The 26,287-nt window shown below is 39.4% G+C and overlaps 1 protein-coding gene across 1 annotated transcript in view; it reads right to left on the reverse strand.

Moving 5' to 3' along the window:
- The window catches only part of TIAM2 (TIAM Rac1 associated GEF 2), an 88,714-nt gene that overhangs the window by 33,345 nt on the left and 29,082 nt on the right, over positions 1-26,287 (reverse strand). The window contains exons 9-14 of the mRNA XM_070932636.1: positions 26,002-26,169; positions 25,005-25,109; positions 23,281-23,359; positions 22,420-22,512; positions 20,486-20,746; positions 9,875-9,978 (exon numbers count right to left, since the gene is read on the reverse strand). Coding sequence (XP_070788737.1) covers positions 9,875-9,978; positions 20,486-20,746; positions 22,420-22,512; positions 23,281-23,359; positions 25,005-25,109; positions 26,002-26,169 — 810 coding nt within the window. The remainder of the gene's footprint in view (positions 1-9,874; positions 9,979-20,485; positions 20,747-22,419; positions 22,513-23,280; positions 23,360-25,004; positions 25,110-26,001; positions 26,170-26,287) is intronic.

Consider the following 26,287-nt stretch of genomic DNA (forward strand, 5'->3'; position numbering starts at 1 on the left):
TTAAACACTGATCCTAAAAGAAACACAGAGCTATTTTAAATCCATGAAAAGGGATCTAAGGTTGATCACAGATATTTTCAGGTAACCTATATGCAGATGCAGGAGGTCAGTAGCAAAGTCAGTAGTGGAGCTTCAAAATGTAACCATTTTGTGAAGACTATTGAGGACAGTTAGTTCTCGACTTACTGAGCACAACATTTATGTTGCTAAATTAATTTGCTAAGTTTCCCCCCATTTTATTATCTTTCTTGCCACCGTTGTTAAGTGAATCACTGCAGTCATTCACTTAGGGATACGGTTTTAAGTGAATCTGGCTTCCCCACTGAATTTTGCTTGTCAGAAGGTCGCAAAAGATGATCACAGGACTCCAGGACACTGCAACTGTCATAAACGTGAGTCAGTTGTGAATTGAATTTGATCACGTGACCATGGAGATGCTACAACGGTTGCAAGTATAAAAAACAGTCATAAGTCGCTTTTTCCAGTGCCGTTGTAACTTTGGACAGTCACTAAATGAACTGTTGTAAGTCGAAGACAACCTGTATTGTATTGATTACTTTCCCAATGCAAAGTGATGTCTACTAGACAGCAATTAGCCCCCCCACTTCATCTTATTTCAAAATGGTGGCATTTTAGGGCACTGCAGAAAAGACATAACAGGTGAAGAAATGGAAGTTGATAGGAACTCTTTGCTTGAAATGAAAACAGGCAGGCACCTGAACTTTACCGAGCATTCTCTTTATCCACTGAAAATTTGCTGCAGTCAAGCAGATCTATAAGCTGCCTATAGAACCTATAGAACTACTGAGAAGGAACATTTTGACCAGCAAGAGCAGAGTTTAACCAGAAGCACAGATGTCTAAAACGCAAAGCGGAATTACAGAATTGATGTGACAGCCATAGTACATCTCATTAGGCGTCCTTTATTTTTATCTTCATGTAATGCATTCATTTCTGCTGCTCTTTCTGGGTTGTTTCCCCAAAGTAAGCAATCTCTGCATCATTTTTTTTAACTTAAAAAGCACAAAAAAGTATACTTTATGATTAGAACCCTTGGGATAGAAATGCTACTATCTTTTCCTCAAATGAGTGTTTTTATATACTCCAAACTAGAAAAAGAACACAGCCATTCCTCCCCCTCCACATACACACAGAGAGAGTCCTTCTTTCAAAATGACTTTGACTTCATTAAACAGACAAGCACACAGAAGAAAAATAGCAAAAACTATAGGCATTTCCATCATCTTTCAATTGAATTAATTAATTGCAACTCGAATAGGTACCCAACCTCATTTGCTCTCCTATCTATCTGGACTGTACCAAAATGGCAAGGACAAACTGACCATTTGTAAGAGCAGGCCATTACAAACTATTTTAAAATGTGGATTTGCTTTATCATGCAAAAACAATGATCTTGGCATGAACGAAAGATCACTATGACTACTTTGCCATACCTTAAAATTCATGGAAATATTTTGTCATGGTTTCCATGATAGAAAATAGGATTCAAAATCTATGAATATTACGAATAATGTAAAATAAAGATGGCTTATTTTAAAAATGTAGCTAAATCCTTTTCCGTGATTTATCTGAACGGTGGAATACTTTTTGACTCATATTTCTTTTTATCTGATTGCAAATAAACCTTGAAAAAAAATGTTAAATTGATGCTTATTGATGCCATCGGGTAGAACCCAAGGAAGAATTGATTCTGCTTTATTAATTTTGTCAGTACGCCTCTCTTGTCTTCCCTTGAGCTTACACTTGTTTCTGTAGTTTCCTTCTGATTATAGTTGACATACATAGTAGGAGCTGGGAGGGGGGGCATTTTAATGTATTAAGTTGCATCACATACATCAAAATTTTAGATACATTTCTTAAGAAGTAGCTTCTTTTATATTTTCTTTTTAAGATGTAGATTCTACTCCACATCTTTTCCCCTAGCAAGCCTACAGCCCCCCTTATGAATTGACTGCCAAAAGGAACTCTGGTACTGCTTTCCCCAGGCAGGGATGATGATGATGATGATGATGTTGATGATGATGATGATGATGATTTTACTTCAAATCCTTCAGAAATACTGGTACATGCATAAGTGAAGTCAATTAAATCAAATTGATTTATAGACATATAAGGCCAGAGTTTATCTTATTAGAACAATCCTATAGATTTGTAATGGGAAATATTTCTCTTTGTTGGAATCTGCATTCACAAACTGCCCCCTCCCCTTGATTTGTGGGAGTTTTCCTTCCCAACTTATTGTTTTACTGTTTTTCTCCTCTTTTTTTTATTTTTGAAGGAAAACAGCTGCAGGAAGTAACCAGAGCACTGTTATACATTAGGCTGTTGATTTGAGCTCCAAGCTTGGCAATCTGGTTGCAAACGTTTCGTTACCATTCAAGGAGACATTGTCAGTACGTTTTGAACTGTTATACATTGGTAATGTGAGATCTTTTACTTATGAATATGTATGGTTATGTCATCTGTTGCTTAGGCATTAGTCTGCCACCTTTCTGAGATGCATAAAGACAAGTGCATCTCTTAGTTGGTGGGTGAGGTATCTGCCTCACTATGCTTTGGAGGCAATCCCACCAGCACTTGCTGTCTTATAAATGCTGCAGTAAGTCTTACTTGCTGTTGGTTCTTCATTTGATTCCACAGATGGAATTCTAATGACTGGCTTTTTGGCTAGTGTGTGTATGTGAATTGTTTCCTGGTGATGATTTATGGCAGACTTGATGTACCTGAAGAACCATGGATAGCATTGTGGTGGAGATCCACGGTCATACAATGAATACCGGCTGTGGTCTTTCCAGATAAAAGAGAAATTGTCAGATCACCCACTTGTACTTCAGAGAGCTGCTCCTTGTAAATAGACTGCAGAAAGAGGTTTTTGCAGTTGGCTTCTCAGTTGAGCAGCTTGGAGAAGGTATTCAATCAAGTATATTGAACAGATTGGGATATCATGTAAAGGTGATGTGTCTGAATTCTGATTCTTTGTATTTACCACTTATGTATTTTATTACTATATTTTATTTGGTGTATTTACCCTGGAATTTGATCCAGTATTTTACTTTTATTTCTATGGTCATAACATTAATCAATTAATAAACTATTACCATTACTAACAGGCTCACAGTCGTAATACAGGTTATATAGACACAAAGCGCATAAGCCTCATTTTCTTAAACACTTTTGGATATAATTAATTTACTATTAATTTACAGCTAAAAAGAGATTTTCTGAGTGGCAGGATGAAAGAATTCCACCTGTTGAGTCAATACTCTTTCTGGATTACAAAAGAAAATATGTGATTTTAAATATATATATTTTTTTTATTTACAGTATGTATTTATCAAATGTATATACTGCACATCTTGAAGTTCAGGCAATTCTGAGCAAGATTTAAAAACTTTCAGCAAAAAACTTAATTAAGAGTAGATATAAGAAAGTTTAAAATGGATAAAGGGGAAAGTTATTTTGAAAGATTGCTTTATGGTGAAAGTACTTTTGAATAAGTTGAAATTAAAGTAGACAAACTGGACATTCATGGCAATATTTTTTGTTTACTATTAAGAGGTAAACATATAAGTGTACTTATAACTGCTATCAGGAATATAGGAAGCACTTTTCTTTCTTTTTTCTCTCTTTTTCTTCTGTTTTTCTTTTGAGTTTCCCTTTTCTTGCAATTTTAGCTTTCTCTTTGATTTTTTTCATCTTTATATTCATTTGCATTAGTTTTTATTTTCCTATATAAATATGAATTGCTTCATTATGTTAGCTTTTTTTAAATTTTAGACCCTTAGTTTACTTGGGTGTCTCAGAACATATAATGCAGTTGAAACATGAAGAGTCTTAAAGCAATAATTCCCCATAGCATATTTCAAGGATGCTTAATGACTAAGAAAAAGCGTATTTTTTTGATTGGGTTCAAAACATCGGAATTCCTTGACAATAAATAAGTGCCAATATAGTAGCAATGTATGGATAATACTGAACTGTTCTTACAGATATAAATTTTGACTCTGCTTGTCTTGAAAGCAGCAGCAGTGGATCAAGGCAGTTTCCATAACAATTAGAATTTACTTTCTGCTTCAAAACTCTTTATCTATTAATCTCTTCCTGATCCCCTTCATACTTAATGTGCTATAGTGCAATAGTGTTCCACTATTAGAACCTTAATTAAGGTAGAAACCTTAATCGTTTTTTTTAAAATATACTGCATTCCCAAGTGTTTAATTAATCTCCTTTTAGGGAATTTCTTTGTTGTTGTTGCTGCTATTGTTGTTGTTCCGTCTGTTTTAAGCATAATGGAGAAGAAAAAAGCAGAACCTCATCTGCAACAAGGACTCTCTCTTCACTGATGATAATGATGCTTTCACAACTTTGATGTATGCAAAAGTAGAAACTGAATCTGAGCTTTAAAAATAAATCAATTTCTCCAGTACAATTAACACACAAACAACATAGTATTATTAGGCCATATTTTCACCATCATCCCAGAGTTTTGGATGTACTCAAGGTCCAAGCCTCTTGCGCTGCGAGATTCCCCCTTCTCGCAGGTTTGGCCTTCCATGTTATCGAGGGCCTATCTTGATGACGGGTTTTGGAACCCCGAGAGATGGCATGCATCAAAGAGAAGATTAAGGGGTTTTTTAAATGTATTATTAAGTAAAATTTTAAGGGGTTCAGAGGTGGGAGGGGGTTGTAAAGGTGGACCTGGGGGGTCCATATAGCCACTGAGCGGGGTGATGGGTCGATTGGACGCAGAGGAACAGGGGGGTGATAGGAAGGGCAGTGTAATTGAAATAATGAGTGGGAGGGGCAGATATGACGGGGGGAAGGGGGCCATATCACGCTCTGGGGGTGTGCACACACTGTTTACGAGTGATTGCGCACTCCAGCCCCCCCCCCCAAAAAGAGCCTTGGTAGTACAGTGGTCTAAAGCACCCTGTTATTAAGAACAGCTGCCTGCAATTACTGCAGGTTCGAATCTCGCCAAGGCTCAAGGTTGACTCAGCCTTCCATCCTTTCTAAGGTAGATAAATTGAGGAGCCAGTTGTGGGGGCAATAAGCTGACTTTGTATAAATATACAAAAGAATGAAGACTATTGCTTAGCGCATTGTAAGCCGCCCTGAGTCTCCAGAGAAGGGCAGCATATAAATCAAATTAAAAAAAAAAATGTGTGACTCGTGTCCGGGGTTGCACAGAGCCTCAGGCCCTGGGTCCGCAGCTGATGTAACGCCAGGTCGGTTGTTAACAAAGCCCCCCTCATTAGTGATCTTATTTTGGAGGGGGGTGAGGACCTGGCAGGTATTACAGAGACGTGGTTGGGCCAGGAGGGGGGGGTCTCCTTGTTGAAATGTGCCCACCAGATTTCCGTGCATTTCATCAGCCAAGGGCTCAGGGGAGGGGTGGGGGAATGGCGGCAATTATTAGGGAAAGTCTTTGTCCGAGGGAGACCACTGTTCCTCAGATAGCTGGATGTGAATCCCTTTTTTGAAGTGGGGCCGTGGGGTGCAGATGGGTTTGTTGACTATGTACCTGGCTCCTTGCCACGTGGCAGTGACCCTGCCCGAGCTGCTCGATGTTATTGCCAGGGTGGCGGTTGATACCCCCAGACTTATTGTCATGGGGGATTTCAACCTACCATCCGCAGGTGAGACGTCAGAGGTGGCTCGGGAGTTCATGGCTTTCATGGCGGCCATGGACCTGACCCAGTTACTTCAAGGCCCCACTCACATAGAGGGACACACTCTGGATTTGATTTTTGTCTCTGGTCAGTGGTTGAATGATCTTGGTAGAGGGGACCTAGACATTAAACCCTTGTCATGGACAGATCATTTGCTCCTTCACTTGGACTTTCCAGCCACTTCCCCTGCCGCAGGGAGATGGAACTGACCAGATGGTTCCGTCCCAGATGCCTGATGGATCCCGAAAGTTCCTGATGGAGCTTGGGCCATTTCCTGAGACCCTGGCACATGACCCGACCAAAGACCTGGTGGCCACCTGGGAGAATGCGGCTGCCAGAGCTTTGGACCACGTCATGCCTTTGCGGCCTCTGACCCGATGCCGATCTCAATTGGCTCCTGGGTTCTCCGAGGAGCTGAGAGAGATGAAGCGTTGGAAAAGACACCTAGAAAGCATTTGGAGGACTAGTCAATCTGATTCTGACCGGACACTGGTGAGGTCTTATATCAAGACCTACCTAGTGGCGATAAAAGCGGCGAAATCTAACCATTTTTCCGCTCTTATCGCATCTGCAGAGAACTGCCCAGCCGCTCTGTTTAGGGTGACCCACTCCCTTCTTCGGAGGGGGGGTGCGGGAAGATCCCTTGCAGGGTCGAGCTGAGGATTTTGTGCAATTCCTACATGATAAAGTCACTCGGATTCGGGAAGGCTTGGACTCCGACTGGATGAGTCCAGGGGAGGAGACGAAGGTAAGTCTTGAGAATGTTATCTGGGAGGAGTTTGATCCTATGGCTCCCGAGGATGTGGAGAGGGTTCTGGGTAAGATTAGTGCCGCCACGTGTTTATTGGATCCATGTCCCTCCTGGTTGGTACTAGCCTCCCGGGAGGTTACACGAGGCTGGCTCCAGGGAATTATAAGTGCTGCTTTGAGTGAGGGTGCCTTTCCCGCTGCCTTGAAAGAGGCGGTGGTGAGGCCCCTCCTCAAATGCCTTCCCTGGACCCGGCTGAATTAGCTAACTACCGTCCAGTCTCTAACCTTCGTTTTGTGGCGAAGGTTGTTGAAAGTGTGGTGGCACGACAGCTTGCCCGGCACCTGGATGAAGCTTTCTATCTGGACCCGTACCAGTCAGGCTTCAGGCAGGGGTACAGCACAGAAATGGCATTGGTCGCGTTGGTGGATGATCTCTGGAGGGCTCGGGACAGGGGTTGTTCCTCTGTCCTAGTCCTATTAGATCTCTCAGTGGCTTTTGATACCATCGACCATGGTATCATGCTGCAGCGGTTGAGGGGGTTAGGAATAGGGGACACCGTTCTGCGGTAGTTCTCCTCCTTCCTCTCTGACCATTCGCAGTTTGTGTTGGCAGGGGAGCAGAGGTTGACTTCGAGGCGCCTCGCATGGGGAGTGCCGGAAGGGTCAGTCCTCTTGCCCCTTCTGTTCAACATTTATGTGAAGCTGCTGAATAAGATCATCCGTGGTTTTGGGGTGAGAGTCCATCAGTACGCTGAAGACACTCAGCTGTACATCTCCACCCCAGACCACCCCAACGATGCCCTTGATGTGACGTCTTGATGCCTGGAGGCCGTGCAGGTCTGGATGGGGAGAAATAGGCTCAGACTCAACCCTTCCAAGACCGAGTGGCTGTGGCTTCCAGCATCCCGATATAGTCAGCTGGTGCCATCGCTGACTATTGGGGGTGAATCTCTACCCCCCACAGAGAGGGCTCGCAATCTGGATGTCCTCCTGGACGCATGGCTGTCTTTAGAAGAGCATATGATGGCCGTGGCCAGGGGGGCTTTTTATCAAGTTCGCCTGATCCGCCAGTTGCAGCCCTTTCTGGACCGGGATGCCTTGCGCACGGTCACTCACGCCCTTGTCACCTCCCGGCTGGACTACTGTAATGCTCTCTACATGGGGCTCCCCTTGAAGAGCACTCGGAGGCTCCAACTGGTCCAGAATGCGGCCGCGTGGGTGGTTATGGGCACAACTCGTTGTGTCTATGTGACACCCCTCCTGCGCGAGCTGCACTGGCTCCCAGTGGTCTTCCGGGTGCAATTCAAGGTACTGGTTACCACCTTTAAAGCACTCCATGGCATAGGACCCGGGTACCTTCAAGACCGACTTCTGCCACCAATAGCCTCCCACCGGACAGTTCGCTCCCCCAGAGAGGGTCTCCTCAGGGTGCCATCGGCTAAGTTATGTCAGCTGGCGACACCCAGGGGGAGGGCCTTCTCTGTGGGAGCCCCTGCCCTGTGGAATGAACTGCCCCCGGAAATGCGTAAGATCTCCGACCTCCGCGTATTTCGTTGTGCCCTCAAGACCCTGCTGTTCCACCAGGCCAGGCTATCGATGTAATGATTTTAAATTGGGTGTTTTAAATGTGGGGTTTTAAATCTGAGCTGAAATTATTTAATAATTTTAATTATTTTTAAATTGATGTCTGTCTTTGTACCTTTAATAGGCTGTACACCGCCCTGAGTCCTTCGGGAGAAGGGCAGTATAGAAATAAAATTATTATTATTATTATTATTATTATTATTATTATTATTATTATTATTATTATTATTATTAACAGTAACTTAAAAAGTAGGTGTAAATATGCAAGGAATATCATCTCATTCGGTCAGCAAAAACAAAATTGTGATTTTAAAGGATTTTTAAAGGATTAATTAGTTAGTTTAGTTTAGTTTAGTTTAGTTTAGTTTAGTTTAGTTTAGTTTAGTTTAGTTTAGTTTAGTTTAGTTTAGTTTAGTTTATTTGATTTGTATACCGCCCTACTCCCGAAGGACTCAGGGCGGTGAACAGCCAACAATAAAATACATAAATACACAAAATTTAAAAACCCGATAAAATCAAATTAAATTATTTGGCCCAGACAAATTAAAATACCCCAATAATTTAAAAACAGATTAAAATTTACATATTTAAAAAGGGAAGAGATTAGGCCAAGCCCACTTGATGGAATAAAAAGGTCTTCACAGCACGGCGGAAGGAGCGCAGATCCGGGATCCTCCGTATCTCCGGGGGGAGCTCATTCCAGATGGTAGGTGCCCCCACAGAGAAGGCTCTCCCCCAGACTTCAGTAGCTATCATCTATATTCATTTCTACTATTTATTAGTTTTTTATTCCACCTTTATTATTTGTATAAATAAGTCAAGGCAGCAAATATACATAATACTCCTTCCTCTTCCTATTTTCCTTATAACTACAACCCTATGAAAAATAAATTGGGCTGAGACAGAGAGAATGGCCCAAAGTCCGCCAGCTGCCTTTCAGGTGTAAGGCAGGACTAGAACTCACAGTCTCTTAGTTTCTAAATCAGCACCTTAACTATTACATCCAATTTTTATTACTTATACAATATTGATTCAAGAAATTAGACTTATATTCTTTTTTTTTTGTACAAGAGCTTAAAACAGCATATATAATGCCCCTACCTCCTGTTTTCCTTCATAACGACAGCTCTGTGAGGTAGACTAGGCTGAGAAAGAATGGCCCAAATTCATCCAATGAGCTTTCATGGCTAAGGATGGAATAGAACTCTGTTTCTAGTACATCTTACATTGACCTTGAACAAGTCAAAGAGATATATAAGAGCCATGGTGGCACAGTGGTTAGAATACAGTATTGCAGGCTAATTCTGCTGACTGCCTGCCAACTGCCAGCAGTTCGATTCTGACTAGCTCAAGTTTGATTCAGGTTTCCATCCTTCCAAGGTTGGTAAAATGAAGACCCAGATTGTTGGGGGCAATACACTGACTCTGTAAACTGCTTAGAGAGTGCTGTAAAGCAGTGGTCCCCAACCTTTTTATCGCCGCGGCCCGCTGAGCGCGCGCAGGGGTGGGGGCACGGCCCAGGAGCTTTTGCGCACGGCCCATTGCGCACGGCCCAGGAGCCTTTGCGCTGCAGCGTTCATGTCCCCCGGCCGCTGCGCGGCCCGGTGCCAGGTACTCCACGGCCTGGCACCGGTCCGCGGACCGGGGGTTGGGGACCACTGCTGTAAAGCACTGTGAAGCAGAACATAAATCTAAGTGCTATTGCTATATATATAATTGTATCCATGGATATGCATATAGATGTGAGTTTACATGTACAAAATTAGTGCTACCGCATCCACAAAAGCAATCCGCATGCCTTCCGTATCTCTCTACTTTCTGCATTAACTTTTAAGCAGTGCTCTTACCCTGAATGGTAAATCAAGTTTCTCCTTGTCTGGCATCTGGTCCAGCATGCCATCTGTGTTGCTCCTTTTTAGACTTCCATTAACATCAGGCACATGATTGAAATCTATATTTTTAAAAAAGTGAAAAGCTAGATATCAGAAGAAGAAATATGTATTTTCTTTCATTTAGATATAATTGTTTCGTTAAAGTGACAGGAAACATAGACTCCTGAAGATTGGCTTTTCCAGATAAAATAATCCCATGTAAAGTAATACAAATATTTGGGCTACTACTTCAAAGCTTGCCTTCCTCAGCATCATCTGTCTACAATGTGGTACAGCGTGTGCTGGTTGATAAAAACATCCAATACAAATGTCTGCATACATATAAAATGATTTTCTTGGATGAACACATTGTCCTAAAACTTACTGTGGCTCTTAAACTTATTAATGGCCCAAAAGAAGAGAGAAGAGAACCTTGTCTTCCTTCTTTGTATTACTACTTCATATAGCAGCAATTAGGATAAAATGTAAATAAAAACAATATTTTGCCAATAAGGTAGTCCTCGACTGATGACTGAGCAGGTCGTCAAACAGCATGTTATTAAGCAAATCATCATGGATCTTAAGTGAATCCATGGTCGTTAAATGAATGCCATGGTTGTTAAGCAAGCCCATGGTTCGCTATGGGGCATTTTTTGCAGAAAATTGAAAATTAATATAGGTTTTCAGAAAAAAAAAAAAAAGTAAATTACAGTCATTTGACTGTAAATGCAAGCTGGTTGCCAAAATAGTCATGTGACCATGGAGGGAAGGACTGACCATTGGAACTTCAGAACTGAGCTGTGAGTACCTTTTGGGGGGGGGGTCTGTCATAACTTTGAATGGTCACTAAGCAACTGGTTGTAAATCAACGACTACCTGTATTTAAAAGTATGGATTGTATATTTAAAAGATTGGGGCTGCAAGTATCTGAGATACCACTAGTTGGAAGCAGAGAACCTGGGATTTTCTGGATCTCTTTACTACCATCTAATGACAATTGCAAATTTGCAACTTGGATTTAGTAGCCCATCAAAAACGAAAAGAAAATTTCATATCAGTTTCTTCAAGAGAGGGATCTTGAAATGATTAGAATGAATGGACTTTGTATATGCACAAGATACATATGGACATGTTCGCTGCAGTAAGTTTAGGCAAAACAGATGCAATAAAGCCTTGGAAACTCAGGAATGCTAGGTAATGCCAGAGAAACTGAAATAGTTTAGCATTTTGTCTGCATTCATGCCCATATGCACCAATGTTTTGAGCTGCCAATTTAATTATATGAATGTCACTATGTTGTATTGTGTTGACAAGCCATATATGATTCACTATCAATTCAAAGAAAAGATAATGTAACCCATTAAACTTCAAAAAGAACAAAATGTTTTCCTCACCATTAATTATTCAATAAAATACTGAGCACACTATGAACAGATGGGATCACAAGCAAAGCAGCAGAGAGAAAGCCCACAAAAACATCAGAAAACACAATTCTCTAAACCTCCATAGCAGTACAAACCATGCAATGAACATGGCACTATGATAATTCATATTCAAAGTTGAAGAAAGCAGATTGTGTGCATGCTTCGGAGGCTTTGTTATCAAATTTGGAGATCAAGAAAACAAATGAGAAACTAAGAAAATACATCTCTGTTTTAAGGAGGAAACAGATCCCTCCGTGTTATAAGGAGAGGAGGCAGATGCAATTTTTCATGATGCTTTAGTCCATTTAATTAACACGGCTGTAATTGCATGCTAATCCACACTGCTCTTACCAACTCCCTCTTTTCTCTGTAAATGAGGAGGAAACTGCAATGAGGCATAAGGAGGAATAAGGGATCCATTTTTAAGTACCAGCCTGCTAAATAACTTCTCATCATTTACAGCTCTGTTCTGAATATCACCCATTTGAACTAGTGCCCTACTGCACAGCAGCAAAAATATGTTAACAAACATCAAGAATAGATGGCAAGCTGCCCTCTTGGTAAAGAGGATGGGGCCTTGCCTTTTAGTTTATTGACACTAATAGAGGGGAGTAGGATGGAGCACTAAAAATAAAAGCAGATGGCACAGCAAAATTAGGTATGCCCTACCACTGTAGAAACTGGGAAAATACATAGTCAATTATTTCTATTTTAGATCATGCTGGTGAGAAAATCAGAGTCTACACTGCTTAAACACAGAGAATGAAACAGAGAAATATAGTAACCAAATAAGAATGGAAGATCTGCTTTGCATTGCGGAACCAATTATTCTATGGGATAGAGCCAGGTTCAGCAGGTTCTGACAGGTTCTGGAGAACCGGTAGCGGAAAGTTTGAGTAGTTTGGAGAACCAGCAAATACCACCTCTGGCTGGCTCCAGAGTGGGGTGGGAATGGAGATTTTACAGTATCCTTCCCCCTGGAGTGGAGTGGGAATCGAGACTTTGCAGTATCCTTCCCCTGCCACACCCACCAAGCCACACTATACTCACCAAGCCACGCCCACAGAACTGGTAGTAAAAAAAATTGAATTCCACCACTGGATAGAGTTGAAATGCGAATAGTTCAAAACAACAAATTGTTTTCAAAGAAGGATCTTTTTAGTGCTCAACACTGCAAAAAGAATTAACTTCTGCACATTGCTCCATCTAAAACTCCCCATAATAACCAGACTCTGCTTGTCCCCATAGGCAAGATCCTCAGCAATGTTTGATAATAAACAATTTCCATTTCGTTCTAACACCAAATACCCCCACATAAGCTGTCCTTCAACATACTTCTAATTCTCTGTGTTACCACTTTGCTGAAATGAACTCCTAAGTCAATCATTCTCGTTGCCTACTAGCTATCCTGCAATTAGCTATTTCCTCTCCAGAGCCTTATATTAGTGCAATTGTACATCAAGGAAAAAATGCTTTTAACAAGCACTATCATGCGCAAAGAAACGTGATTGCACATAAATTCTAATTCAGAAGGTTTACTGTTCAAGACTATACATAAGAATCTGGTCAACTAATGGTCAGCCCTAAATTGGTGCTAGATAAAGAGTTAATGGAATTCAGGGGGGGAGGGGGCTGAACTTGGAGAATTTGTGGACACATAATGATTCTTGGTTGAGTTCTGTCTTAATTCCACCCCTCAACCCCAGGCTTTGCCTATTCCTCTACACTGTTGCCACCAGTGAAGCAGGATGGAATGGTAGAAAAAGCCAGTTCAGCTTAGAATCAGATATACTGGCAATTTAGTTATCTTGAGTTTTCCCTTCTTGAAGGCTCTATAAATTCAAATTCGCAATGCAGTGCAGATTTTGAATGCAGTATCATGGATGGAAGGGAGAGAATGGGAATAGCCCTCAACTTCTACCTCAATATGGTTCAATATGGAAATATAAACCAGACATCATTGGCATCCTTCAGTCTCAAGAGACTATGGTATCGTGCTCTGGAAAGAGGTCCTAAAACAGCATCTAGTGTGACTAAAAAGGCCAATTCGAGAAAAATATCATTTTCTTTAGGCTAGAAACGGTATTTGGCTTTCAAGTTGCATGCTGGAAGCTGTACTCTAAAAGGTAGGAAAGGTCTCCCAAATCTCTCACCAGCAGTTTTGCCTGTAAGAGGTGCAAATTTCAGAAAGCAAATAGATTTGGGCAGTGGTGGGATTCAGCCAGTTCACACCACTTCGGGGGAACCGGTTGTTAACTTTCTGAGTTCTGTGAACTGGTTGTTGGAAGAAATCATTAGGGCAGAGAACCGGTTGTTAAATTATTTGAATCCCACCACTGGATTTGGGGGTTGTGTGTCTAGTACCTTAAAATAAAGTACTCCTTTTCCTTCTCTTTCCTATTCTCCTCCTCTGCCCGAGACCAGCGGTGGCTAAAGGAAGGTGTAAATTACTGAAAGTTGTAGTCTAGCAACATCTGGAGGGTCATATATTGTTATTTAATGTCATAATGGCAGATATAAACCAGTTGCTCACAATCTCAAAATTAGCTCTACAATGTGATAGTCTTAAGACATTATACTGGAGCTTATTCTCAAATTGATGTTCAGGGGACTAATTCAGTATTATAATTACTATACAGTAATCCAGTATATTTGCACAAGGAAAGGAAATTTAAAAGGTTCCTGCTGATTCCAAAAAGTCATATCCCTGAAATTAGCAATAAGAGGCATTTTTCAAAACATTATTTTGGGTTTAATGCATTCTTGCAAAATATATTTTAGAGCAAGAAACTTCTTTGGGATACCTGTAAGGATTCATAAATAATGAAATAATTCTCAAAATCAAGATGGTGTAAAGACAATTGAGTTCAAGGAATATTAGAACAATCTTTCCAGAATGTATCTAAGAGGGACAGCCCGTCCCTCAGAAGGGATTTTACCACAGAAAGATCCACTATGGATCATCTATATCGGGGGTCTCCAAACTTGACAACTTTAAGACTTGTGGACTACAATTCCCAGAATTCCTCAACCAGCAAAGCTGGTTGAGGAATTCTGGGAGTTGAAGTCCACAAGTCTTAAAGTTGCCAAGTTTGGAGACCCCTGTTCTATATAATAAAATGAGATAAAATGACAGAAAGCAACTGAAGACAACAAAGGGTGCATAACACATTTTTGGTTCCAGAATTAAACTTTCAAAAAGTCACAATATATGGATACATTCACACAACATTCCTATCTATTAATGCTCTCCCACATCCAATCCCTGTCCAATACCCAAGCCACTTTGAAGTGGCCCGCTGTTGTTTTTTGTTTAATTTTTTTGATACACATTAGTTCAATGAGGGTCAGAGCCATTGTGCAATTGGTGCGAAGTAGACTAAGCTTCTTCCAATTCATTAGGATTTCATTTCACCCTATACATTCTTACAGGCAGTGAAAATAGTGCCTGGAAGTGCCACTGTGCCTGCTAGCTCTAAACTAGAAAGAAAATACAGTAGAACCTCTGGTCACAACCATAATTTGTTCCATAACTTTGGTCACAAACCGATTTGGTTGTGACCCAAACCTAATTTTGAAAATTTGGCGCTTAAAAAAAAAATGGCGCAGAAGGGGAAATCAGCCACGGGGGGGGTGGAAACACTGTGGAATTTTTTGGTCAGAACCCAATTTGGTCGTGGTCAGCAGCATTTATGACCAGAGGTTCTACTGTATAGCCATTTAATTATCTTGACCTATAGGAGATAAATCGAAAACCAAAGCTCTTTAGAGCAGAGATTATGTTAAAAACAACAACACTTTACAAGACCATGAAGCCCAGGGCAAAAAATCAGTTAAAGTATTGGAAGAGTGGAAGAAAGAAGTATTAGAATTAAACTGCAGTGGGCAGAAGGAATAAACAATGAAGGCCTTTGAGAGAAGTTTGAGAGTTGAGGGAAGGCAATCAACTATATGGACGTTTTTTCCTAGTATGTCATTAATATCCTTGTTTAGCTATGCCCTAAAGAGTGATGGAGACCCTCAAGCTTAGTCAGGCACCTCAGTGAGCCTGACATGATTGGACCAGATAATTTATGGCATAATGGTTAAGATAAATTCAGCCCAGTTTCTGAGTTGAAAGAAAAAGAAGGAAACAGCACTGCATGGGATAATGTTTCTACAAAGTATAGGCAAAATAAGCCATTAAACCTGGGATGCTAAATTTAAAATACTTTTATAGCTTATTCTATTGAAAAAGAGACAGACGCTGGAGCCTTTTATTTAATGGTCAAGAAATAAAACTCAAGTAAATGTAAAATTATATTTTCATCCTCAAAAATGGAAATAGCTAGCTGGTGAGCAAACTGAATCCACCATCCTGAATGTATAAAGAGGACAGTCCACAAAATTTGGGGAAAATATGTTCTATTGAAGACTTATACTATCTAAAGTTGCTGTGCAGGTCCCAAATTTTGTGGATGGTCCCCTTTTGAACTGCTTCATACAACTAGTCCCTTCTTTTCTCCTCATTCCTTTTTACAACTTTTCCTTTGGTACAGAAAAATCATGATGTTCTTCCAATTGTGGGGCACAAATGTATTCTATAAGTCAGTCCATAAACGAACTGCATTCATATTTTAACATAACTCCAGTCGGATCTTCTACACCTGTGCCGTTAAGCATTTTTCAGCATGCTCAATTAATTAATCCAATTTAATTAATTTATTCTTTAATACAAATAGGCCTCAACTTACGATCACAATTGAGCCTAAAATTTCTATTGCTAAGTGAAACATTTGTTAAGTCAATTTTGACCCATTTTAGACCTTTCTTGCCACAGGTGGTTAAGTGAATCACTACAGTTATTAAGTTAGTGACATGGTTGTTAAGTGAATCTGGCTTCCACACCAACTTTTGTTGATTGCAAAAACCGATAGCATGACCCTGGGACAGTGCAACCATCATAAATATGAATCCGTTTCTAACAGTGGTGGTTCCTCCCAGTTCAGCTTGGTTCGGCCAAGCTGGTAGCAGTGACGATATGATGTCACCGAAGCAGTTCCCTTTGTTCGGGAGGTGGGCCCTCCTGCTCCCCCCCATGTTATTCTTACCTTTTATTTGGCCCCGCCCCCAATCTATTCGCTGCCTCCCGAGTCCCAGCTGATCGGCTAGAAGGAAAAAAACTGTTTAAACTCTTGCCACAGAGCTTCAAAGGGCCGCCCTACAGCTGATCAGTGTTAAAAGGCAGTGTGGTGGTAGACCGGTGCCTCCAAAAACAAATGGGTAGACCGGTACATCTCTGCAAGCAGTTAAAAGCCTGGTAGACCAGTACCTCTGTTAAATCCTAAAGAATTATCACATGACCATCAAGCCACACCCACAAAATAAGCCACGCCCACAGAACCAGTAGTAAAAAAATTTAAAACCTACCCCTGGTTGCTAAGCATCAAAATTTTGATCATGTGACTGTGGGGGTGTTGCAACAGTCGCAAGTGGGGAAAACGGTTATCAATCACTTTTTTCAGTGGTGGTGCAACTTTGAACAGTCATTAAATGATGTAACTAAATGTTATAAGTCGAAGACTACCTGTATGTGTTCATACATTTTTGCATCCATATGTTATTTTGGTGTCACTCTAGTTCATTTCATATTTTTTTCTTTTGTTCCTCGTCTTTTAGTGTTTAAAATTTCTTTCCTTTTTTTCCATGTCTTTTTCCCCCCAAGATCCACTCTTGACACTGCCAAGAAATGGTTTATGCCTGCTATGAATTCTTACTCCTTCATGCATCCTTCATTAATTATCTCTATCACAAACAAATACATATTTTAAGAGTTATAACAATTCCTTTGGCATGTGAATAGAGAAATAACCTTATGTTTAACCATGTATTTATTACAAACAAATCTTTTTTCATAAACTTGTTGTAATTTACTGCATGATTGGGGAAAAAAGTTGGAAACAAAAAGGTAATATCTTCTCTTTGCTACAACATAAACTGAATTCTCAAAGGTCTGATGGGAAAAATTGCCTTAACAGCCTTTTGAGCTTCTTAAAACCATCTGGTAGAAACATAAGGGTAAGCATATCTTTGTTCTGATCAAAAAATAGGAAGTCTTGCATTTTTGTCCACTAAGGATGTAGTCTTAGAAAATGGGAAAAGGGTATCAGGATACTACTAATCAAAATTAATATTTTCAAAGTTAGATTGTAATAATTAGGCCAATAAGACACTTCAAATTAACCAGGGCAGCAACTGAGGAAGAATACAAGCAGGAAAAACAGAAACCCATTTGGGGTTTGCTTCTATTATAAACCATTTGCAGAAGCATTTGCTATATGCTAAATTAATCTAATAAATGTGACTTTTTAACAAATGTACATTCCCAATCATTGTTCTTGCCTCTAGCTCATGGTACACGTGTCTACCTCAGCTCCTCTTTGAATCAGACACCCATAGGATTTTTATTATAACACTAAGAGCCTATTATAACAAAAAGAGCCTTGATGGTACAGTGGTTAATGCACCCTGTTATTAACACAGCTGCCTGCAATTTCTGCTGGTTCGAATCTCTCCAAGGCTCAAGGTTGACTCAGCCTTCCATCCTTTCTAAGGTAGGTGAAATGAGGACCCAGTTTGTGGGGGCAATAAGCTGACTTTGTATAAAAATATACAAAAGAATGAAGGCTATTGCTTAACGCATTGTAAGCCGCCCTGAGTCTCCGGAGAAGGGCGGCATATAAATCAAATTAAAAAAAAAAAAACTATATGTGGAGATAAATAAAAGGTATAAAATATATTCCAGAAGATCAGCATCGCTAGTTATACAGCAGGTGCTCTTAACACAGTAAATACGCCAGGTAATACTTGCCTATTGTATCAAACTAATAAACTGAGTATAAATCCTAAATAATGAACTATAATTTATTAGTGCCATAATTTTCACTTTATGGCAGGAGCTTTTATACTCCAATTTCATTTAAACAGAACAGTCTTATGAGATAAATGCTACTTATTGTATGCTGAGTTTTGCAATCAAGTTTTTATTTTAAACATGACCTAATAAAGCTGCTTTATAATTATCAATCCAAAAACCTCTCTCTAGGGATTTTTCACATTTAGCACTACAAAAGAATAATTACAATTTAGTATTGGAATGGAGCTTAGACACAACGAGTCTAACTAACACTGCTCAGTGTAAGAAGCTGCAATGATGACACCCCTGTCAGAAAACTATCCGTTTAATATTTCCAGAGAAAGAGAGTCTGCTTCCTCCTGCTGAAACTGCTGAAATTTTTTCATGAAAGATGATAGCATCCCTTCTATTAAATCTTCTCTTCTATAAATGAAGTATAGTTTTAATCTTGCTTCAAGGACTAGTTTGCAAAATATTCTGGATACACTGCAGAATTGGACACAGCACTGTACTAACTGGCCACAAAAGAGTAGAACAGAACAATATATCTTTACCAGAACAGGTAAAGAACTTAAATGTTGCTATCAGCACAATTGGGTCCTGCACAGTTACTCCTACATGGAGTAACTATGTTCAAAGCAGTGCAAATACCACTCCCTTTCAGAAGTCCTCCTTCATTGTGTGAGGGCAGAAGAAAAAACCAGGGTAAGCCCATGTTTTCCAGCACAAGAGCCCTTCACATATTCAAGCCACGGCCTGAACATAGCTAATTACCTCTTGCGATTTGGATGCTATACTTCCATCCAAGAAGTCAGAGTTACACTACTTGCTCTACTATTATATGGGAAACAAAATGGTTTCTAGAAAGTATTTTCAGGTTTCAGCTGAAAAAGTGTCAAAATGACACACTGTACTTAATTTAGTCTGCATAATGCTTCAGCAGTGTCAGCATTATGAATCACTTGTCCCCAAAAAGACAAATTTCAATTACACTTAACCAAGGGAAGCCGCACACTTAATGAGCGATACTTGTGCCTACTGATGTAGGAACCTGATGACTTCCAAACAGAAATACAGACCAAGTTACCATGAATTGTGTGACTTTACTGAAGGACTAAACAGAAGGCTGCTCGGCCCTCTTCTTGTGGATTACATTCAGACAATCAGCAACGGAAACCGATATTCCAGCAATGGAGAGAAATTTTTTTTACTTATGTTATTTATGACATTAATAGAAGAGCAGGTTTGGGAAGCAATGTTTCATAGAAAAGTGGTTAGAAAGGAAGTGGTAATCAGCCTTCGATTGTCCCAGTGGATATTTTCACAGCATCCTATCCATGACCTAAATCTCATTAAAAACACTGCAAGCTGGTTTTACCTACATGTAGTGAGTGCTATATAATGTCAGAACACAGATGTTATTCTAAGATATGTTGTATTGCCATACGTTCTTTAAATATTTGAATATGTAATTTTCTGTAATTTTGAGCAGAAAATGGCAACATTAACTTTGTTTGACCAAGTTGTTTTATCTATTGGTGCATTGCATTTATATTCTGCCTTTCCTTAAAAGTTCCAGGCAGCATACATTAAGGGTTACCCCTCAATTAATGACACCACAACCCTGTAAGACACACTAGGCTGAAAGAGAGTGACTGAAACTGACTCAACACCACCCAATAAGTTTAGTAACAGAGTGGACTTAAACCTGGAGGCAGCAAGCGGGTGCAAGCTGACGGCGTCCAGCAGTAGCCACAGCCTGCACGGTACAGGTGAGTTGATTACCTGTCCAAGCAGCAGGTGGAGGCAGAGGCGGGGGAAGGCATGCAATCTGGATACGCCGCATGGGCCACAGGAAAGCTGAGTCAATGGGATGGAGTGGGCGGCCAGCCACAGGAGCTTCATCATCATGTCTCTTGGATTGCCTGCATCCTGCGGGTGTCGGGATTGCCTGCCTCTCCCCCTCCCCCACGCCTCTGGGCTGATCACCCCGAAATCGTTTCCCCAAAATATAAGACCAGGTCTTATTTTTGGGAAAACATGGTAATCAATCAATCAATCAATGGATCTTTCATCTAAAAAATGTTTAATTCTCCTATAACTCCTGTTATGAAGATGTTGTTTATAAAAATACAAATATGTTTTTAATATTAACTTCTAAAAGTTTCTGTGTTTAATGAAAAAGGAAAAGTTGAAATGGCATTAAAAATAGCGCATGTGCTCTTTTTATGCAGGAAGTTCACTATAAAACTTCAAGCATCATCTCACCATTTGCTGTATTCATTCTGAAGTTATCCAGAAATTCCTCCAAGAGTTGTGATTGGTTTTGCGGGGGCAAGAACTTTCTTGCCTCCTTGGAAATGATACCATCTTGCAAAGAAGAACATAATGCTGTCTTAGTGCCTTTGAGATTTGTGGTCAATGTTAGATGCACGCTTTTCTCCGAGAACAGTAATTCCATCTGCCTGAGGTCAAGCTCAGATACAGATTCTCCATTTATAATCAAAATTTCATTGCCAACACACAAGCCTGGGGGCAGGAAAAAGCAGAAGACAGACAGGGTAGACACAACAGCAAGAGGGCACAATAAAACATATTGTAACAAACAGTTAAAATGATTTTTTTTTAATCCTACCACATGAAAGTTTATGGAATATATTGTGATAAAATAATAAATCCAACAAATGTTTTGCAAAAATTAAGATTTACATAAGAAAGTATTTTGCTTGTTAAAAAAGGAGTTAAAAGCACAATAGGAGAGTAACTTTTCCATTGTTTAATAAACCTATCAAGGCAGTGAACCAGCACAAAAAGCTGCTGGCCTAAATCCTTTTTTCAGCATTGCATCCAAATAAACATGGACAAAATTCTAAAACCTTCCCTTCCTTTTTGCTTAGAATTTCATCCAATGAATACAGCAATCAGAAGCTAGTTAAACTGAACAAAATCCATGGGAACATGGGCAATAAAGGAATGTAAGAAGTGAGCGAATTCAACAGCCATGAAAAACGGCATTTGATCATATCATCCTTGTCATGTAGAATTAATAACAATCTGAAGCATAAATAAAGACATGGCAAGATGAAATTCTCTCAATATTCTTTACTCAGACAAAACTCTATTTAACTCAATGTGTTGTCTAGGATATGCTTCTGAAATCGGTGACTTCAGCCAGATGAAATAGATGGTATTTTGCTCAACATGTTTTCTCTATTCATATACAATAAATGCACAGCTATCTGCTTGCTGAGAGTATGCTTCTTGGAGAACAAGTCTCTAGCATGGCTACCCAACAAGCATATATGGGAGTGGAATTGGGGTGGGGAGCAGAAGAGGGTTTTTCACATGGGGCTGCCCCAAAGAGTATCTAGAAGCTTTAGCTGATACAAAATGCAGTGGCACAGGCAGTTATGTGTACTCCAAGATCTGCACAGGTTACACCTCCGCTCTGTGAGCTACATTGGCTGTCAATTTGCTTCTCAGTCAAACTAAAGGTGCTGGTTATGACCTTTAAAGCCCTACATGGCATGGGGCCAAATTATTTGAGGACCACCTGTCCCCAATTGCATGGACCCCATGTCATCAGGTCCGGCAGGAGGGACATACTGTAGGTCCCATTAACCAAGGATCTTCACTTGGCAAGACTCGGGATGAGTGCTTTTTCTGCTATGGCACCAGCCCCTTGGAATATCATTCCTTCGAGGTGAGATTGGCCCCAATCCAGTTGATCTTCTGGAAGTCCCTTAAAACTTGGTTTTGCTATTGGGCTTGGGAATCCCATGAAAGGGTAGAGTCTGTTAAATAGCATTGTGCACTGTGTATAAGTCTAGACTACACACTCCCTCCTTTTTATTATTGTAGTTTTTAGCTGTCATTAACTGAGTTTAATGGTTGAATTTTGTATTTTTAATTGTGTACATATAAATTCAATCGATCATCATGCTGTGGTATGATAATGCTATGCTATCCATCTGTATAACAAAAACCTTACCTTGTCGGTGCTAAGAATCTAAGAAAGTTTTGATAGACCTACCCACCACCAAAAAAGAAAGAGATAAAATGATTCCTCCCTCCATTCACCCATCCACCCTTCCTTGAATATTTATAACTTGTCCATAACTTATATTTTAGGTGGCTTATTTTAGTTTTAGAGCCATGAGTAGGCATTAGAAAATAATGTAAACGAGAGAGACAGCACAAACCTTCTGTGTAAGCTATCCCATCAGGAAGAACATCACTTATAAAGATATGGGTAAGATGCTGGTGTTCATCAACTTGCACGGTAACTGCAAATCCTGGAATTAAAAAAATCAGATTTGCCTTCTTTAAAAGTGTGAGTCATTACCACCGTCTTAAAATGAGCTATACCGAATTAGTATTCATTAGCAATTCCATAGAAAGAATGTATTTTTATATTATTTAAGATGTTGTATCTCATTAATATTGTATACATCTGAAATAACATAGAAGTAAAATACAAGCCATTGGAAAATAATTATTAATGGCAGAATATCATTGTTTGTACCGTAGTCTTACAACATCTTCAATATATAATATAATAACTTCAATAGAGGGCATGCCATCTTTCTTAATCTTTAAAACCAAATCACTCTTATCATAGTTTCTTTTGGCTCCATTTATCCAAAGGCCCTGTGTACTTCATTCCATCAAAGTCTTGTCTATGAAAGCTAAACAAAACTCTTTAACTTCAAAGACACATTATATCCTTGGCTAACAATATAGGGAACAGAACTACTGGTTAGGCAGTATTCAGTCAGTTTGGACCAGTTCACATGAACCGATAGCAGAAATCGCAGGTAGGCCCGCCCACTGGCCCCAGCTCTATGCCATCCTATTTAGGCACATTTTTGAGGCCAGGTGCATGCACGGAAGGCGGACACGCCAGCAAAGCACACATGCGGAAGGCCAGGCGCAAGCGTGGATGGGCGGGCTCACATTTGCGAACCAGTAGGGAAGGTAAGTGAATACCATCCCTGGGCCTAACCAAGTCAACAAAGCAAGTACTTAAAACAGTTTCCTCATTCAGTTAACTGCTGACTTACCAAAATCAACTGCACCCTCTTTCTTAGTAAGATGTGCATGGTAGATGTTCAAAGGAAAGATTTCTATTTCGTCATATATCTGTAGGAGACATAATATCATCTCAAGCTGAACTGGGGATAGATGCCCGAGACCAAAATACACTCAACAAATAAACACATTAGTGTCACTGTTAGGATCAGCTCTTCCATTAAGCAGCTGCTTTATAAGGCTGTTTTTGGAAGCTGTTAAAGAGCAGAACATTGCCAACTATCGTATCAACTCTATTGGGATTCTGTATTTCACTTGTTAAATTTTATTTCAGTCACTGTACAGTATTTTGAATTAGAGCATTGAAAAATGCCATTTATATTTACAAATTATGATAGTTAACTTAAAGAATCATTTTAAAATATTAAAGCCAACATGACAGGGAATCTACCCATAATCTATATTTGGACAAGTAGCAAAATTTCAACTCTGTCTGTTATTGCCTAGCTTCAGTTCTAATCCTTTAAGTAATTTTCTCTGGTCACACTTTCAGTATGAAGGATGTGCTACTTAAAAAAACAACCCTCAAGTATCAAGTACAGGTGAAGAGGGAGATAGCTTTGTTCCCTTTAGTTTCCCACTCTTGTGTAGACAAATAAGATCCTTCAGCTCACTTGACATGTAATGACAACAGATACATGAATAAAGGCAACTGCCTTATCACTTCTGTTTTTGGCTCCTAATGTAACAGTGCAGCAATAAATTAAGGAGGCATGTTACAAAGCTCGCAGAGATTAGAATCACCAGCCAGTTTGACAGACTGTAGTGAACATCAGAGGGAATGGTGAGAACGTCTCATCTATAAATGGAGTTGTGCCTCACCCTAACTTAATCAAAAGGTATAGGGCCTAAAGTTCCAGGCATAGGAAAAACTGATCTCCTACTAAAATGGCTGCAGAATTCTTAAGTTTTAATGTGACACCCCCACCCCAAAAAAAAATACAAAATACCTGGGGAAATAGCCTAGATTTAGGCTATCTAGATTAATTACATTCTTAATTACATTCAAATTAAAATGCATTTTATTCTGGTCCCCATTCAACTTATTTTTTTTCCTTAGCCAATTCAAAAAAATATTCAGTACAGCCTTTGCAATGCTAAATAAAGACTATGTGTGGTTTTCCAGATGAAAAAGAATGTGCCTAAAACAACTCGCATCTAATTTTTAGCAACATGTTCTTTTACACCAAGTACAGCTAGGGCTCAGTTTTACATATCCAGACCGATATCTAATCTGGATTGCATATAAATCTGCTCAGCCAATATGTATTAGTTTTGTTTCTGCTCATTCTCTTCAGACATAGTTCAACACACTGGAATGCCACCAAGTTGGAGAGGGCTATTTCAATCATTTACTTGCAGCCAACATTGAAAGACCAGGATTCTAATGTTTTTCTCCATCTCAAAGATCAGTTATTTGTGCCTAATTCCATTTTGACTATGAGAGGACTGTTCCATTTGTTTAATGTAGTGTTTGTAGTATTTCATTTCTTGGGATTAGAGATTATACAGTTCCTGGCAAGTTATATTCCTTAGGTGTCTCTTATTCTAAGGTGGACAGCTCAAAAAATATTGCACTGTTGTCCAGCTACAAAATCCTGCAAACTTTGCCATGTTTTCTGTAAGAATAAAAAAATTATCATCTCTCAAATAAGGATTCTGATCATGGAACTGCATTCTTGATCCTGTGCATTACCTGGTCTTGAATATATTCATACATTTCAGGGATACAGTGTTCAGTGTTTTCACCAATAAACCTTCTAAGTTGTAAGCCATAATGTCTTGGCTCCATTTGCTTAATCTAAAAGACGAGAAAAGAAATCTATCATTTAGGAACTATTTGTACAAATATTTATCACAGCAGATACAGAGATACATCTTCCTTCAGTCTTGAACGTGTCACTTTCTAAAATAATATGCATCTACATAAATAAATTGTGTAGTTTAGGTATCGGTGCAATTCTGTTGCTTTTAGCAACCAAGAGTTTGTAATATTTTAAAAATTCCCACTACCATTTCTCATGCTATTTCAAAGAACAACCCCAAAAAGTCATTATAGGTAACATGCTGGTTAAAGATCAATAATGCCTTAAGTAAGATACATTATACAAACAATTACGGATTTTTTTAAAAAGGCAATTTCTTTTCACAAAACTTTTCCACTTGTCTCTGGGACTCTCTTGCCACCTAGTGGTCTTCTATGATATCTTACACTTGCCTGTTTTTCTCAAAATAGAAAGCGCAAGTGATAAAAACTGAGTTTAAAAATCCACTCTGGGTCTTAATAGCTAGATTATTATCAGAAAAACTATCTCTGGGATACAGGGACAATGTGGTGAATACTTTTCTCCCAGTTTTTAGGACAAGGTGGTTGCAATATGTTGCTGTTGGCCAGTTTTACTATCTTATTCATTGTTTATTTTATCTGGATTGCATATTACAAGGGGTTGTTAGTTTTTTTGAGCCACTAGAGTCAATTGGACTGGGATAGAATGAATGAATGAATGAATGAATGAATGAATGAATGAATGAATGAATGAATGGTTTATTTTATCTACATCAAAACCAGTTAGTTACTAAATATTGTTTGAAGATACTTAGATTTTAAATTACTCATATTTTGCTTGCTTCATTGTCTACTTAAGGGAAATGGGTATAATTACAAGATAATATTAAGGTGTAGAACAATGTACCTTGCAAGCCAGGATCAACACATCATTTATTTTGTGATTTGGTTTTAGGGTTAACATTACTCCTTCGCCATCAGGATACCGAACCAATGACTGGATATCCCAGATATCTTCTTTTGAAGCATTTTCTGGAGCTGAGTAGTAAACATTTAGAAATTCATCTACTTTCTGCTGAGAGAAAAATATGTAGTGTTTAGTAAATAATCTTTTGAAGAGTAAAAGGTTTACCTGTCTAATAAAGTATTAAAAATCATAGATCATGATGTCTTTATTTGTAGTTTATCAATAG

This window comes from Pituophis catenifer, unplaced genomic scaffold, assembly GCF_029215685.1.
Source record: "Pituophis catenifer annectens isolate HBS135680 unplaced genomic scaffold, rPitCat1.0.hap2 SCAF_1, whole genome shotgun sequence".
Classification (NCBI taxonomy): domain Eukaryota; kingdom Metazoa; phylum Chordata; class Lepidosauria; order Squamata; family Colubridae; genus Pituophis; species Pituophis catenifer.